General features: G+C 41.1%; 1 protein-coding gene across 2 annotated transcripts in view; it reads left to right on the top strand.

Moving 5' to 3' along the window:
- Positions 1-15,992, top strand: part of CWF19L2 (CWF19 like cell cycle control factor 2) — a 166,281-nt gene that overhangs the window by 38,520 nt on the left and 111,769 nt on the right. For both annotated transcript variants that reach the window (XM_032790714.2, XM_032790718.2), the window contains exons 5-8: positions 4,157-4,276; positions 6,417-6,510; positions 7,995-8,110; positions 10,444-11,156. In XM_032790714.2, coding sequence (XP_032646605.1) covers positions 4,157-4,276; positions 6,417-6,510; positions 7,995-8,110; positions 10,444-11,156 — 1,043 coding nt within the window. The remainder of the gene's footprint in view (positions 1-4,156; positions 4,277-6,416; positions 6,511-7,994; positions 8,111-10,443; positions 11,157-15,992) is intronic.

The following is a 15,992-nucleotide window of genomic DNA, read 5'->3' on the forward strand; positions in this document are numbered from 1 at the left end:
GATTAAAGGTCTAGAAAACATGACCTATGAGGGAAGCTTGAAAAAATTGGGTTTGTTTAATCTGGAGAAGAGAAGACTGAGAGGGGACATGATAACAGTTTTCAAATACATAAAAGGTTGTTAAAACAAAGAGAGAGAAAAAATGTTTTTCTTAACCTCCGAGGATAGGACGAGAAGCAATGGGCTTAAATTGCAGCAAGGGAGGTTTAGGTTGGACATTAGGAAAAAATTCCTAACTGTCAGAATGATTAAGCACTGGAATAAATTTCCTAGGGAGGTTGTAGAATCTCCATCATTGGGGATTTTTAAGAGCAGGTTGGACAAACACCTGTCAGGGATGGTCTGGATAATACTTAGTCCTGCCTTGATTGCAGGGAACTGGACTAGATGACCTCTTGAGATTCCTTCCAGTTCTATGATTCTGTGTTGAGGAGCACTGGTCCCACTACAGATCCTATGGTGACCCTGCTATTTACCTCTCTTTACTGTGAAAACAGACCATTTATTCCTCCTTTTATTTCCTATCTTTTAACTGGTTACTGATCCATGAGAGGACCTTCCCTCTTATTTTGTAACTGCTTAGTTTCCTTAAGCACCTTTGGTGAGAGACCTTGTTAAAGGCTTTCTGAAAATGCATGTGCACAATATCAAGTGAATCACCCTTAGCATCATGCTTGTCGATGCCCTCAAAGAATTCTAATAGATTGAGGCATAATTTCCGTTTACAAAAGCTATGTTGACGCTTTGCCAAAAATCGTGTCTGTATCTGATAATTTTGTTCTTTACTATAGTTTCTATCAATTTGAAGTTAGGTTCACTGACCTGTAATAGCCAGGATCATCTCTGGGGCCTTTTTTAAAAATAGGTGTTATGTTAGCCACTTTCCAGTTATCTGGTATATAGGCTTGTTTCAGCAATTGATTACATACTACCGTTGGTAGTTCTGTAGTTTTATATTTGAGTTTCTTCAGAACTCTTGTGTGAATACCATCTCATTCTGGTGACTTCTTATTATTTATCAATTTGTTCCATAACCTCCTCTATGGACACATCAACCTGGGACAGGTCCTCAGATTTGTCACCTGAAAAGAATGGCTCTGATGTGGGGATGTGAGCAGGGCCATCCTTAGGCATACACAGTTGCATGGGGCACCACGTAATTTGAGGTAGCCCTAGGCAGCTGCATGCTGTGTAAGCGGCGCTGGCTCCAGCAGCCCATCCCCATCCCCCAGCCAGCCACGCATCTCCACCCCCGCCCTGCCCCCATTCGAACCCTTCCCCCAAGCTCCCACCCTGCTCCGCCCCACCCGACCTCTTCCTGCCCCTGCTCTGCCCCCATCCCGCCACCATTCCACCCCTTCTCCAAAGCCCCCTGCCCTAAACAACACGGTCCGTGGGATTAGCAGGGGTACTGGAGCTGTCAGAAGGGGTTGGGCCTGCCCCCCGACATTCACCAGCGGTGGCAGCAGGAGGCAGAGTGACAGGCTCCAGCCCATTCCACCAGCTCCCAGCCGCATTGCTCTGCTTCCTGCTGCTGCCGGTGGTGAGTGCGGAGGCGGGCCTGACCCCTTCCTCCAAGCCCCCTCCCCAAGCGACAGGGCTGGGAGTTAGTGGAGTGGAGTGGGCTGGGGCCAGGCTGCTCTGCTTCCCACTGCCACTGGTGAGTGTGGGGGAGGGGCAGGCCCGACTCCTGCTGCTGGCAACAGTCTCACCGCTAATCCTCCGCACTGCCCTGGGCCTCCCTGTCCTGCTGCTGCCCCTCACAGCTCGTGCCCCCGGATCCCTGCAGCCCTTGAGCGCAAACCCCCCGCCCCGTGGAGGCGCCGAGCCAGCCCCTCAGCGGAGCGGCTGCTCCCCCCCGCAGGGGGGTGCAGGTGCTCGGGCTGCGTAGGGCACCACCATAGGTAGGGACAGCCCTAGATGTGCCCCACATCCTCTGCAGTGAAGACCGATGCAAAGAATTCATTTAGCTTCTCTGCAATATCCTTATCTTCCTTGAATACTCTTTTAGCTGCTCTATCATCCAGTGTCCCAGTGGCTGCTTGACGGTCTTCCTGCTTCTGATGTAATTAAAAAAAATTGCTGTTAGTTTTTATGTCTTTACTTAGTTGCTCTTCAGATTCTTTTTTGGTCTGCCTTTTTACTTTTGCACTAGACTTGCCAGTGTTTTTTATGATTCTGTCCTTTTTCCTCACTAGCATTTGGCTTCCAATTTTTAAAAGATACCTTTTTACCTCTAGCTGCCTCTTTTCCTCTGCTGTTTAGCAATGGTGGTATTTTTTGGTTCTCTTGCTGTTTTTTGATTTGGGGCATAGATTTAGCTTGGGCCTCTGTTATGGTGTTTTTAAGTAGTCTTCATGCAGTTTGCAGACATTTCAACCTTATGACTGTTCCTTTTAATTTTCATTTAACTAGCTTCCTTGTTTGTGTGTAGAAGTTGCGTGCAACTGTGACGGGTTTCTTTGACATTTCCCCCCCATAAGGATGTGAAATTGAATTGCATTATGGTTGCTTTTACTGAGTGATTCAGCTATATTCATCTCTTGAACCAAAGGCTGTGCGCCACTTAGGACTAAATCAAGAATTGCTTCTCCCTTTGAGGGCTCCAGGACAAGCTGCTCCATGAAGCAGTCATTAATGTGTCTAGAAATATTATCTCTGCATCCTATCCTGAGGTAAGATGTACCCAGTTAATGAGGATAGTTGAAATCCTTTGTAGCCTCTCCAGTCTCCCTGAGCATTTCACAATCACTGTCATCATTATGGTCATGTGGTTGGTAGTGTATTCCTACTGCTATACCCTTATTGTTAAAGCATGGAGTTTCTAGCCATAGAGATTCTCTGGTACAGTTTGATTCATTTAAGATTTTTGCTTTAATTGACTCTATGCTTTTTTGCACATCCAGTGCCGCTCCCCCACCAGCACAGCCTTCTCCGTCATTCTGTATATTTTGTACCTTGGTATTTCTGTGTCCCCTTAATTATCCTCATTCACCATGGTAAACTGATGAGGTTTTGTAGATGACCCCAGTTTTTGTTCCTCCTCCTTAGCCCAAACCTCCTTTTGGAAGTGGGGTATCTTCCATTTCATATATGTGAAATTGTATCAGGTGCATCATCTATCAGCAGCATTGGTTGTAAATGAAAGACATGACATAACATAATGGCAGCCATTCAGATTAGTGCTTCAAGCCTTGAAGATTAAGGATCAGAATGAACACTATTTTTTCATTGTTCCAGAATGGCATCAGAATTCCATTCTTTTGTTAGAATACACATTCTTGTGTCCAACATTTTGATTTTGGTTAATTAGTCATTTTCATGTGCATTTTACTGCTTTATTTTCTTGCTTCACCAATATTTTATTTGCTGTAGATGATGTGTGATCTGTGGGAGGGGAGGAAAATATGCCTTTACCTGTTTGAGTGTGGTATATTGCCCTATATCATGGTTTATTTAATCTACTTTTTTTCTTGAGATAAAAGCCCTTATATTTAAAATGGCCTCAATCTGGCATTTGTAAATGTGGTTTTGTACCTGCATTTGTTGACACATTTAATAGAAGTTAAGTGTTTAACTACTGGATTTATGGGCACATTTGGGTACCTAGCGTCTGGGAGCTATCAACTGCACCCTATGATTAGTTGCAGATTTTGTGCCTGCTAAATTAGACCAAAGAGATTATGAAGCCAAATGCAGTAAGAATCATTAATTCTTGAACGGTTTTGGAGTAAAGTGGCACGTAAAGTGATCTGGCAAAATGATGTACAAAACATACAATGTTCCAGTGAAGAACGACATTCCTAATCTCATATTGACTCTAATGAATTTGTATGCACATATTTACTAGTGTGCTTTCTCATAAATAAATCACATCTAGACTATACACCTGGAATTACAAAGAAAAGCTGGAAAAGTATGCATATATAAGTAATTTCATGAATGAAGTCTTTAGAATATTTGTTTTACATGCAAAAATGTTTTGAAAGCTAAAAACTACTGTAAAATCTACACCATATATTATAAATATGAGAAGATACCAGTAATTTTGTGAGTTTGATTTATACCTGAGCCATATATTTTTGTTACAGAAAATGGATGTTTACTGAGTCTGGCTATTGTTTTGTTTTGGATGAAACTGTTTGTATTTTTACAGAGAGATGAATGGATGACCTTAGATTTTATGTCTCTGAAAACCACGTCTGTGGCATCACTCAAAGCTGAAAAAGAGACAGAAAAATTATTGGAGCAACAGAAAGCCCAAGCAATTGAACAGGTAAAAGGAATTATTTCTATATTGCACCAGTTTTCTCTGTATCTTCCTAAATGCAGTGTATAGTTTTGTCATACACTTAAGTGTTTATAAACTACATGTACTCTAAATTGCTTAAATGAATCCTCTTTTAGATTACAGTTTTATTTTTAAAATCTTCTTAAAATAGTATTTATTGACCATATGGTGGTGGTCATTTTATACTTGTTTGTGATGAGGGCGAGAATTTATTTTAGGAAGCTTACCACGTGATAGGAAACCTATTAAATTAAACTTCAATTAAGAAGAAAGCCAATTCGAGCAAAAATTGGTGACTAAACTAGAGTGAAAAGATTAAATAATAAAAGTTAATTGTATTTTTATGTGACCTATCTGCCATAATTCTTGAATCACTTTACAGAGATCTGTTGAATAAGTAGAAATTGGCAGACTGGGGGGCTGACCTTCTGTTCAGTTCTGCAGGCAGATGGCAGACAAATATTACCTAGTATTTATATGCCCTTAGTCCTCCCTTTGACCACCCACTATTGTAGTTTTCCAGTTTGTTGTTATGCCTCTGTGAAACATCAGTGTTGGCGTGCAGTTTCCGTTTGGATTCAATTTACAGCATCCTAGTTGTTGTTCTTACTAGCTTTTGAGAAAGTGTGAAGGGGGTGATGTTTTGTTGTTGCTTTTTCAGTAATTTTTTAAACTTTTCTGTACTCCTAAAGGAGTCTTCAGTGTTCAGTCCAAAAATATATGCTGTATTCTTGATTCTAAGGGATATTCGCATTAGGAATGTGATATATGATTATTTACATGTAGTTTCTGATTCTCAGAAGGTATCTTTGAACAGATCCTAGTTACCTACTTGTGACAGGTTCCCTGGGATGTAACCTGGAACTGGGGTATTGCTGAGCCCTCTGTCTTACCAACCTGGGCTCCCTCTCACAGTGTGATGCTGGGACAAGCTGCAAACCCCATCCAAATATTGCACTTACACATACATCCCCAGACCGGGACACACTTAGCTGAGTTACACGTGGGATAGCTCAGTGGTTTGAGCATTGGCCTACTAAACTCAGGGTTGAGAGTTCAATCCTTGAGGGGGCCATTTAGTAGGGAACTGGGGTAAAAATCTGTCTATTGATTGGTCCTGCATTGAGCAGGGGGTTGGACTAGATGACCTTCTGAGGTCCCTTCCAAACCTTGATATTCTATGATTCTAATGCTTTCACCAGACAATTCATGAACCAGCAATAGAGAGCCTGCAGATAATTCCCCCAGCTTCTCAGCCTGGGACCCCAGGCTATACCATCCTGCCCTCATCAGAAACCTGCCCAGTGTAAGTTTATAACTGAAGCTACAATTTAGTCATGAGTATTTTTAGTAAAAGTCATGGACAGGTCACGGGCAATAAACAAAAATTCATGGCCTGTGACCTGTCTATGATGTTTAATATAAATATCCCTATTTTAGCTGGGGCAGGGCCCTGGAATGCCAGTGCTCTGGGCAGTGGGCCCAGGGTGCCAATGCTCTGGATGGGGAGGGTCCAGGGAGCTGCTGCTCTGGGAGTGGACCCTGAGGCCAGTCCCATTGGCCGCTACTCGGGTGGTCCCAGGGGCCAGCAGTCGGAAGCTGCCGAACAGAGGCTCTTGCGGCTGTCCCCAGAGGCACTGCTCTGGCTGCCTATGGGACCACTGTTCAGGTGGGATTCTTTAGTGCTATGAAGTGATGTAGTGGAATGTTTAGCCTAGTTCTTGTTTAACAAACTGTAGTTTTGAAAGTACACTCATCTGAATTGCAAAATAAAGTCTTACAGAGATTATTCTTTGGAAGAAAATATTGAAGAAAATGAAGTCCAGTACTACTGTATATAGAAAAGACCCACATTTCCTCAAAACATTCATAAATATTTTCTACATACGACTGTAGTTGATTCTTCACCTGGCTATTTTTAGTGAATTAGTATTTTTTAAAAAAATATTGAAAGTTACATTGTCCTATCAAACTTTTTTTTTTTAAAGTTCCAGTACCAGGTTTGTTAATGAGATTGTCATTTGGGTACATTTAAACTGATTACATTTTTATATGGATCATACAAAATAATTAAAAAGTTGTAACAGTCGATTTTTGTGCATCAGCTGAAAATTGTTTTCTGTAGTCTAGAATTTCTGAAAGAGAGCTGAACCCCTACTGGAAAGATGGTGGAACAGGTTTACCACCAGAAGAGGGTGACGCAACTTCAGTTAAAAAAGGTAAAAAACCAATTTTTAGTAAGAAAAGCTATATGTATTCCCCTCAGAGATGTTTATGTTGTTAAATGGTCAGCATAGCAGGGCTTCCAGTTACAAACTGTGAAGACAAATGAAGTAAAACTTATTTCAGTAGCAAATATTGGGTTAAAATCATAATACATTGTTCGCAGAATATTTCTTGACTGATTGATAATCTTGAGTGGTTTGACCTTCACTTTCTACACAGATTTTCTCTCATTTGAACTAATTAAAGGAAGAATGATTCCACCAGGACATGATAAATTGTTGTCATCTCATTTGATTCCTTTCATTCCATTACACAAATTACAGTTTTAAAATATTCAACTACAGAAATCTGTGAGTCACATTTAAATGAAATACATTAAGAATGTAGTTTGTGAAAAACATTATTTCTGTAACCTTTTCACTTCAATCCTTACCCTTGGCTTATCCTGTCTATTTCCAGCAAGTGCAGCTATGAAATATTTTTTCACAATGTCACATAACATTTATAAAATATTAAGGAGGACTCTTATATGCTGGGTTGTAGGGAGTAGTAAAGGGCCTCTATTGGAAGTCCAAACCCACTTATTCTGTGGGCAGTTTGTATGGATTATAGGCTTCCAGGGGTGTTCTTCAGGCTAGTGATCACATGGATTGACAGTGTGTACCAAGTCAAAAATTTCTGGGGGTGCCCCTGCACCTTGCCAACATGCACCCTTAACCACTACTTTTTTTAATGTTGACTCTGAGAGACTCATCTGGCTCAATGGGTTTGTCTACATGAGGATAAAAAAAAACCTCAGCTGGCCAGGTTAGCTGACCTGGACTGCAGAGCTTGGGCTCTGCAGCTGAAAAATTGCTGTGTATATGTTTGGGCTCAGACTGGAGCACGAGTTCTGGGACCCTGCAAGAGTGGAGGAACACTGCAAGAGTGGAGGGTCCCCGGGCTAGGGCTAGAGCCTGAGCTCTGGGACCCTCTGAGGGATCCTATGTTTGGGCACCAGCCCGAGCCCAAACATCTGCACATCAATTCGTAGCGCTGCAGTCCAAGCCCTGTGAGTCTGAGTCAGCTGATCCATGCCTGCTGCGGCCATGCCATACTCTTATGTACCCCTATTTGGTTCTGCTTGTTCTGGTAGAGAAACCAACAAACTACTCTACAAGAAACTGACCATCTTTGAATGCAACTAATGTACATTTCTAAGAAGAAATATTTGGTGTGAAAGACTAGAAGTTTTGCATCGGTTTTCTGTTTCATGTATTCAGGGTAGGAAGAAAGACAATATTTTATTACAATATTTTCAGTTGAGGCACGAACCTGAAGGTAGAAAGCTAGATGTACTCCATGTCAACATACAAAATACGTCTAACTGAGCTAATTTAAGTTTCTGTGCTGCAAGTAGCATATACAATAAGTGTTAGTTAATAAAAGCTAACCCTGAAATACAAAAATATCATATCTAATTCTTTTGTTCCTTTAGTTAAAATTGTTGAAGACGGTGGATTAAGTTGGTTAAAGAAATCCTATCAAAGGATGAAGGAACAGGCTGAGAGAGAGAAAAGAAATTTTGAGGAAATTGTAGCTGAGAGATATGGGGTAAGCATCTTAAGAGGAAAAGTATTCTCCTTGTTTACAGTTTTTAAGCTTTTGGAAAAGGTCAAATCCCTGTAAAGGCAGAAGTATTTAATGTATAGCTTAACACATGATCAAGCTCTGCTGAAAACAGTCCGTTCTTGAAACTTCTGTCAAGTGATGAAGGTGTTAATGCTGTCAGACATTGATTTGCATGATTTTGCATGCTACCTTTTTTTCACTGTGGGGTACTAGACTGTAGTTAAAATATTTCTGTCTTTCACTTCACCCAGGTTCTTATATGGTCCATGTACGGGGAGACTTTGGCAAACCAGTAAAGTGCTTGAAACCACTATGGCTTATTGTTAAAGGCAGCCTAGTCAGCAAGCTGTAAATTGGCCATTGAGCAATCTCAGCTTGACTAAGGAAGGATGGGAGGGGGTTTTGGGCTCCAGAGAAAGGGCAGCTTGACCCTGCGTCCTTCCTGATAAGAATTGTGTTGAAATTGCTGATACGTGCATTTTAAAAGAGTAGGATATGCCCCAGGAATGTCTATTGGGGTCTCAGGGCTGCAGACTGGAAAAACTAACACCTGGTTAATCAATAATCAGAAGGAACCTCTTGCTTGATGATTGAAACAGTTTACTTAACAAGGTTTCTTCAAGGGACATGTCATTCTGTTACTAATTTATAAATAAGGGGAAAAAACTTGAGATGGGGGAATTCGTCTGGACTGGTCTCTCCCTCTGGATGCATCTTGTGGTCCCCACTGGCAGATGGGCTGCCACTTGAGAGCCACACTCAGCTTCGGTAGTTATCGATAGTTGGGGGTGTTTTACTAATCTTGTTGCGGACGTGTGTAAGTGCTTGAGACTAAGTAAAGTTTAGTTTTAAGTGAAAGCACTCTTGTGTTGTTCAGTTTGTACCAGCCATCTGTTAGTTGGACCGCCGTGTCTCCCCTGATTTATTTCCTGACACCACCTCGCACAGAGTAAAAGTTACCAAGAGCTTTGGGATGCAGGAACCCTAGGTAACAGTCCACATTATCCTGATATCTGAGCACCTTCCAAAATTATCTGTATTTGCAGAGATATTTCTTTTAGACCTGTGCCCACGTGTGCACACAAGAAGTTTGGCTATATCTGCGGTAGGAGCAAGGGGTATGATTTCCAGTTTGAGGGGACACACTTGTGCTAGTGCTCATTGAGCTAGTGTGCTAAAAAGAGTAGCATAGTTGGGGGAGGATGGGCAGCAGTGAGCAGCAGCACAGGGTAGCCATGCTGGGAGTGTACCCCATGCGGGTTTGTACGCTGCACGTTTAGCTCACGCAGCTGTTCACTGTTGCCCATGTTACCCTGGCTTTACTACTAATTTTAGGGTGCTAGCTCCATGAGAGCTAGAGTAAATGTGTCCACACGAGCTGAGAATCCCACCCTGAGCTCTATGAGAGCTAGAGTAAGTGTGTCCATACGAGCTGAGAATCCCACCCTGAGCTCCAAGTATAGACATACCCTTTGTGATGGTGTTATCCATGTAACAAGTTGGAGAGTTATGTGATAACTTAATTTTATCATGCATCTGTTGGCCACTTTACCTGCAATCCATCTCTACCATGGTATTGGCTTCAAAATTATTGGTGAAAGGTACAGGATATATGATATTCAATTGTCTACCAAGAATATGTTTAAGATTATTGTAAGGGGACAAATGCTGAGTCTTAATTTGAGTTTGTTAGTGCTGCTCTCTGACGTTCTGGAGATGCTGGGACGGCTTCTTCCTACAACCAGAAAATTGGACTCTTGTCCTTGGCTTGTGAATGCCAGAGAAGTAGTACTGGGGGCAACAAATGGATGAGATTGTGTTTCGCTAAGTTAGGCAAGGTGCCAGTGATTCTTCAGGAAAGCTGCTATGAGGTCGCTACTGAAAAATGTTGATGCTGAATGTCATGCAGCCTGCCAATTGCTATACCGTTCTGTAATATCCCTTTAAAAAAAACAAACAAACCAAAAAGAGGTAATTCAGAAGTTTGTGACAGGATAAGCATACGGTTTCTTAGATTTCCTTGACCCTGGTCAGTCAGACTTTAGGCCTGAATATTGGGTAGAAACTTCACTGGTTGTGCAAATCATTGATTTCTTTCTAGTGATGGTTAAAGGTTAAATATCCGTGCTGATTAGCTTTAGAAATGTCCCCTGTGATATTATCACAGCTGCATGACTTATGTGGCCATCCCAAATTTAGACCACTAAAACCATTATACTATATAGCACTACCTTGTGTTCTCTCTCTCATGCTTGTTGTTAGTATGGACATCATTTAAAAAATAATGCCATTATATTTTTCCTTCTGTCTTGTAGTCAGTGGAAATATTTCAGTCAAGATGGGAAGAAGCTGAAGAAGCTGCAGCAAAACAGGAAAATGAATATAGAAAAGGAAGATGGAGAAAATTTAACTATTCAGAGAATGAGCAAAAATCGAGAGAGCACCACATGGAAAAAGAAACACAAGTTGAAGGTGACAGAATCAAGGGTACGTGTAAAGGACATTCCAGAGACAGGCTTAATAAGATATATCCACTGGAAGAAAAAGGTTATAGAAAAGACAGGTCAAGAGAAGAACGAGAATATAGATATCGTAGCACAGACTCTGAGTTAAGAGATGATTGTTCCAAAGCAGCAAAACATTCTGATGAAAAACAAAGTCAGGAGACGGTTTCCTCTCTGCGCAATTTGAAATATAAATTTTTGAAGCCTTCTGAAGATGATTTGTCTTCTGTTAGTAAAGACTGCAAGGTACAGCAATCCTCATTAAAACTACCATCTTGTAGCTTTTTGAGCAGCAATTTCCAAAAACCTGGTAAGGAAAGTGAAGAAAAAACACCATGGAGCAGAACACATATAAAAGATGAAAATGAGAAACCAACATTAGATCAAAAGCCATTGAAAATGGAAAAAACTACTTATCATGAGGGAGCTCCAAAAGCTGAAAGAGAGAAGACACAGGAAGAGAACCTTGGAAACATCCCCAAGAAGCAAGTGCTATTGCCAGACAGCAAAACATCATATTCTGGGTATCTTATGATTTATTTTGCTAGATGTCATTTATATTTTCAGGGTAGTTTGTAGGAGGTGTCTGTCTGCTGCCATACCTCACTGGGCTGTGATCTTATCAGATCTCCAAACATGTTTGAGCCTGATTAGTTCTTGGATGGAAAACCCAGATCTATAGAAAATTATTTAGTACATGTGACATTTTGAGTCAGTGATAAAGTAATGCCCCAGCATGGTAGCAGGGGGCCCTGTAGAGCTCGGTGGTGTAGTCTTTTTGGAAGACTTTAAGCAGATCTTATCTCTAATAGTCATTAAAGACCAATTGCTCATGAGTAGAGGTGCAAAATTTACAATTCAGTAGCTTCATTCTGCCTACCTATATTTCCAGTGCGGTTTCGTTTGGATGCTGACAGTATACTACCCTATGTGACCCCAACAATTGTATAGTGTTGCTGTGTACTGAACTACTTAAAGAACTACTTATTCAACCCTGGAGATGGCTGCACTTCAGTGTTGAGTGAAGTGAAATGTATATTTATGTAAATATGGTTTATTAAGTCTCTTTGGGATCTTTGGGTGAAAAGGCACTATGTAAATTTAAAGTTGGTGACATTACTGTTTTGCTTAGAAAATGGTGGAGGGCTGAGAACACTTATGCGGCTTTTAAAAATACATTTCACCATAGTGATGTAGCATTTTAGCTTTTAAGAGCATTAAAGTGGTTATTTTTCTGTAGAATACTGTGTTTTAATCTAGTAATTTAAATTCCTTGACCCTTTTGTAGGGAGTCATCGCTTTCAAAGCTAAAGCAGGCAGTGTAGGAAATATCTATTTTGATTTGACACGTTCTCATGACAGTGGATTACTTTACCCTTCCTTTGAACATTGGTGTATAGTAAAGTCTGCTTCTTACTATTGAGATAGGCTGTGGAATTATATTTCATCTACAACTTAAACAAGTAGAACCTACTTGTAAGTAAGTGACTGGGCATGCTGAATGCAAAATAACTGGAGGAAACTAAGGTAACAATATAGCATGAATAGATTTGGTAAATTAAAAAGATAAGGTCATATGTTAAAGTATTAGGTTTTATTCAGACATAAATGACAGAAAGCATCAGTCTGCATGTATATTTTCTGGGGAGTTAAAAAGAGACTACAAAGCAATATGTAGTAAGAATTGCTGTTCTTCTGTCTGTGTTGGTATAATGAAGGAAAATAGAGACTAATCATGGAAAGAGGTTAGAAAATCACTGGACTTTTATGCAGGTCCTGGCCACTCATCCTTTATGTCATCACCAAGACACCAATCCTGCGAATGCTTATGCACGTGTTTAAGTTCACTACTGTGAGTAGTAAGTCCTATTCAAATACTGGGACTGTTCTCAGTAGTAAAGTTGAGCATGTGCATAAGTGTTTTAGGATCAGGGCCCAAATGAGATCTAAGTTTGAAGAATTTAATAAATGTAGGAAAAGGGGGCAAGCACTGAAGTACTCAGCAACAAGAACATGTGAGGAGGCTGATAAGAAGAGTCCAGAGGGAAAGAGGAATTGATGAAAATAGTGATTTCTTTAGGAATGTCTACAGTTATGACAGTGTGTAGAGTACAGGCACTGCCAGCCCAGGTAGCACAGGTATAGATAGCGGTGTAGATGGGTAGGCACTGCTTAGGCAAATAGAGTGCTCTACACTCCTGAACTCCTTGGGTATATACCCTGCATGCTCCCACGCGCCCAAGCAGTGCCTCCCATATTTACACTGCAATTTTCAGCAGTGTAGTGTCCCATTATCTCCTCTTTGCCAGAGCTTTCCCCCTGTCACCCCGCTGCTGGAGCCTTTCTTTCACTGCAGTGTGTAGCTGTGTGCCACAGTGACAAGTGTGGACACAATCTGTCTTTCACTGTGGCGCATAGCTGTGTGTTTACTGCCTGCACTCTGCACACCACGGTAAGTGAAGACATAGTCTTTGTTTCCCCCATTTTACGTTATTTAAGTGACTGATTAACAGGTCTTATGGGCAGATTATAAGTTAGCTTTTGGTGATGAACAGTTGGGTTCTAACATCAGGGAGGAGTTTCTTATAGCAGTATTCAGTCTTTTCAGTTATAAAAGCAGACAAGCAGTGTTCGACAGTTACCTGGCACTTTACAGGTAGATGGATGTCTCCCAAACAACAGGGGCACCGAGAGTGTCTGGCTCTAACTGGGATGGATGGAAGAAAGCAGTATATGTGACGTATCTTGATTTTAGTAAGGATTTTAACACAGTCCCACAGGGAATTCTCATAAGTGTCCTAGAGAAATGTGGACAAGATGAAATTCATAAAAGGTGGGTGTACAATTGATTGACAGACTATACTCAAAGAGTAGTTATCAGTGATTTGTTGTCAGACTGGGAGGGAGTATACAATGGGTCTCGCAGAGGTCAGTCCCAACTCCAGTACCATTCAGTATTTTCATTAATGACTTGGACAATGGAATGGAGCATATGCTTGTAAAGTTTACAAATGGACTTCAAACTGGGAGGGGATGCATGCTCTTTGAAGGATAGCATTAGACTTCAAAATGACCTCAATAAATTAGAGAATTGAGCTGAAATTAGCAACTGAAATTCAATTTGAGAGCCATGCTTCAGAAAAGATATAGATGAATTGGAGAGAGTCCAGAGGAGAGGAACAAAAATGATAAAAGATTTAGAAAATCTGACCTCTGAGGAACGGTTAAAAAAACTATGTATAGTCTTGAGAAAAGAAGACTGAGAGGGAGACCTGATACGTTTTCTCATATATTAATGGCTGTTAGAGAATGGTGATCACTTGTTCTCCATGTCCACTGAAGATAGGACAAGAGGTAATGGGCTTAATCGCAACAAGAGAGATTTAGGTTAGATATTAGGATTAACTTTATAAGGATTAATAGGATTTCAAAGGAAGTTGTGGAATCCCCTTTTTGGAGGTTTTTAAGAACAGGTTGGACAAATACTTGTCAGGGATGGTCTAGGTTTACTTGGTCCTGCTTTAGTGCAGGGGGCTGGAATTGATGACTTTTCGAGGTCCCTTTCCACTCTACATTTCTGTGATTTTACTACCTCTGTCTATGAAAACAGCCTTCCTGGTGACCAACACTTCTGCCTGAAGTATGGAGAAATGGGGGCTGTGATGGCAAGCCCTCCCTTTCAGTATTCTTCAGAGACAAAATTGCATTACATTCTCATCCTTGTTTTCTACCTACAGTTTCTTCTGAATTCCATATTAATCAGGTTATTCATTTCCCAGGTTTCTTTCTGAAGCCACACCAGTCCAGGGAGGGAGATGCCTTATGTTCTTTGGATATCAAAAGAACACTGGCCTTCTACTCAGACGGAACCAAGCATTTCAGGGAAGTTTTCTAGACTGTGTATCAGTTGCTGACAGATCCAGAGGATCTGCAGTTTCATCCAGAGACTTTCAAAGTAGATTTCTGTCCATATTATCTTTTGTTAATATGCCTACATTCATCTCTTTCTAGAGTGATAGCCAATTCTACAAGGTCCCAATCTACTTTTATGGCCCTGTTGAAAGATGTCCCAGTTGCTGAAATTTGCAGAGCCACAACCTAGTCCTCAATACATACCTTTCCAAATATAATGCTCTGATTCACGCTTCTAGAGCAGATGCTGCAGTTGGCAATGCAGTCTCGTCTTTGGTGTTATATCTGACTCTGAGGCTCCCACCTTCATTAAGGGATACTGCGTGGGAGTCATTATTCATGTTGTGCAGTAACTGGCCTTCTTCCAGATGTGTCCCCTTATGAGTGCTCCACTACACCCCCCCACACCCCCCTTCTCATTGCTTCAGAGCCTTGTGTCTTGAGACTTTGCAGTAGAGAAGGAACTGGGGACAGTTCACTTATGTAGCTACATATATTCTTGGAATGGGTCAAGGGGAGGACTAGAGTGCATGCAGGAGCTTAATGGACACTGCCACCGAAAACCTCCCATGAAAGGTGCATGTGTGGTGGTGTTTGCTCAATTCTCCATGCCTGACACTGACAATGTACTTGTTAATATTCTCTTTTCCAACAAATACAGAGTTTCTTTAGCTTCTAAATCAGAGTTTTGAACAATTATGACGAGTTAATTAAAAGTTGCAGGCCTAGTAATACCTGGCTGATTGGATGCCCAAGGGGTCTCCTCAGAGGAAATGTCCATCCAGATAGGATGCTGTTTGCTGAAAATCACGCTTAATAATAGGACTAAAATATTATGTGCATTGGAGTTTAATTTGAGACAATCTGAGAGAAAAATACGGTTGAGCTGAAAAAGTGCAGATAATGATTTAAGCAATAACTCCACTGAGATCATGTACAAAGTAATAAATGTCTCTTACTCTGACTAGTGTAATACCTTACATGACTAATCAGAGGGGTAACCGTGTTGGTCTGGATTTGTAAAAGCAGCAAAGAGTCCTGTGGCACCTTATAGACTAACAGACGTTTTGGAGCATGAGCTTTCGTGGGTGAATACCCACTCGTTGGACGCATGTGACATGCATCCGACGAAGTGGGTATTCACCCACGAAAGCTCACGGTCCAATACGTCTGTTAGTCTATACGGTGCCACAGGACTCTGCTGCTTTTACATTACTAATGTAATTAATGTTTTAATTGTTTTGCAATATGTAGGTTTAGAGGATATGAGAAGCAAGAGCTCCAGAACCTTTACTTTCTCTGTATATTTCCTTTTTATAAGGAGCTAAACTGTTGTCATTGCCTCTCTTGGGGTCAGATTCCATTCCCATTGAAGTCAGTGGGAATTTTTCCATCGACTTAATGGATATTGGATTGGGCCCCTGAAATGCAGGCAGAAATGGTTTGAA

The sequence above is a fragment of the Chelonoidis abingdonii genome, chromosome 1 (genome assembly GCF_003597395.2).
Source record: "Chelonoidis abingdonii isolate Lonesome George chromosome 1, CheloAbing_2.0, whole genome shotgun sequence".
NCBI classification, from domain to species: domain Eukaryota; kingdom Metazoa; phylum Chordata; order Testudines; family Testudinidae; genus Chelonoidis; species Chelonoidis abingdonii.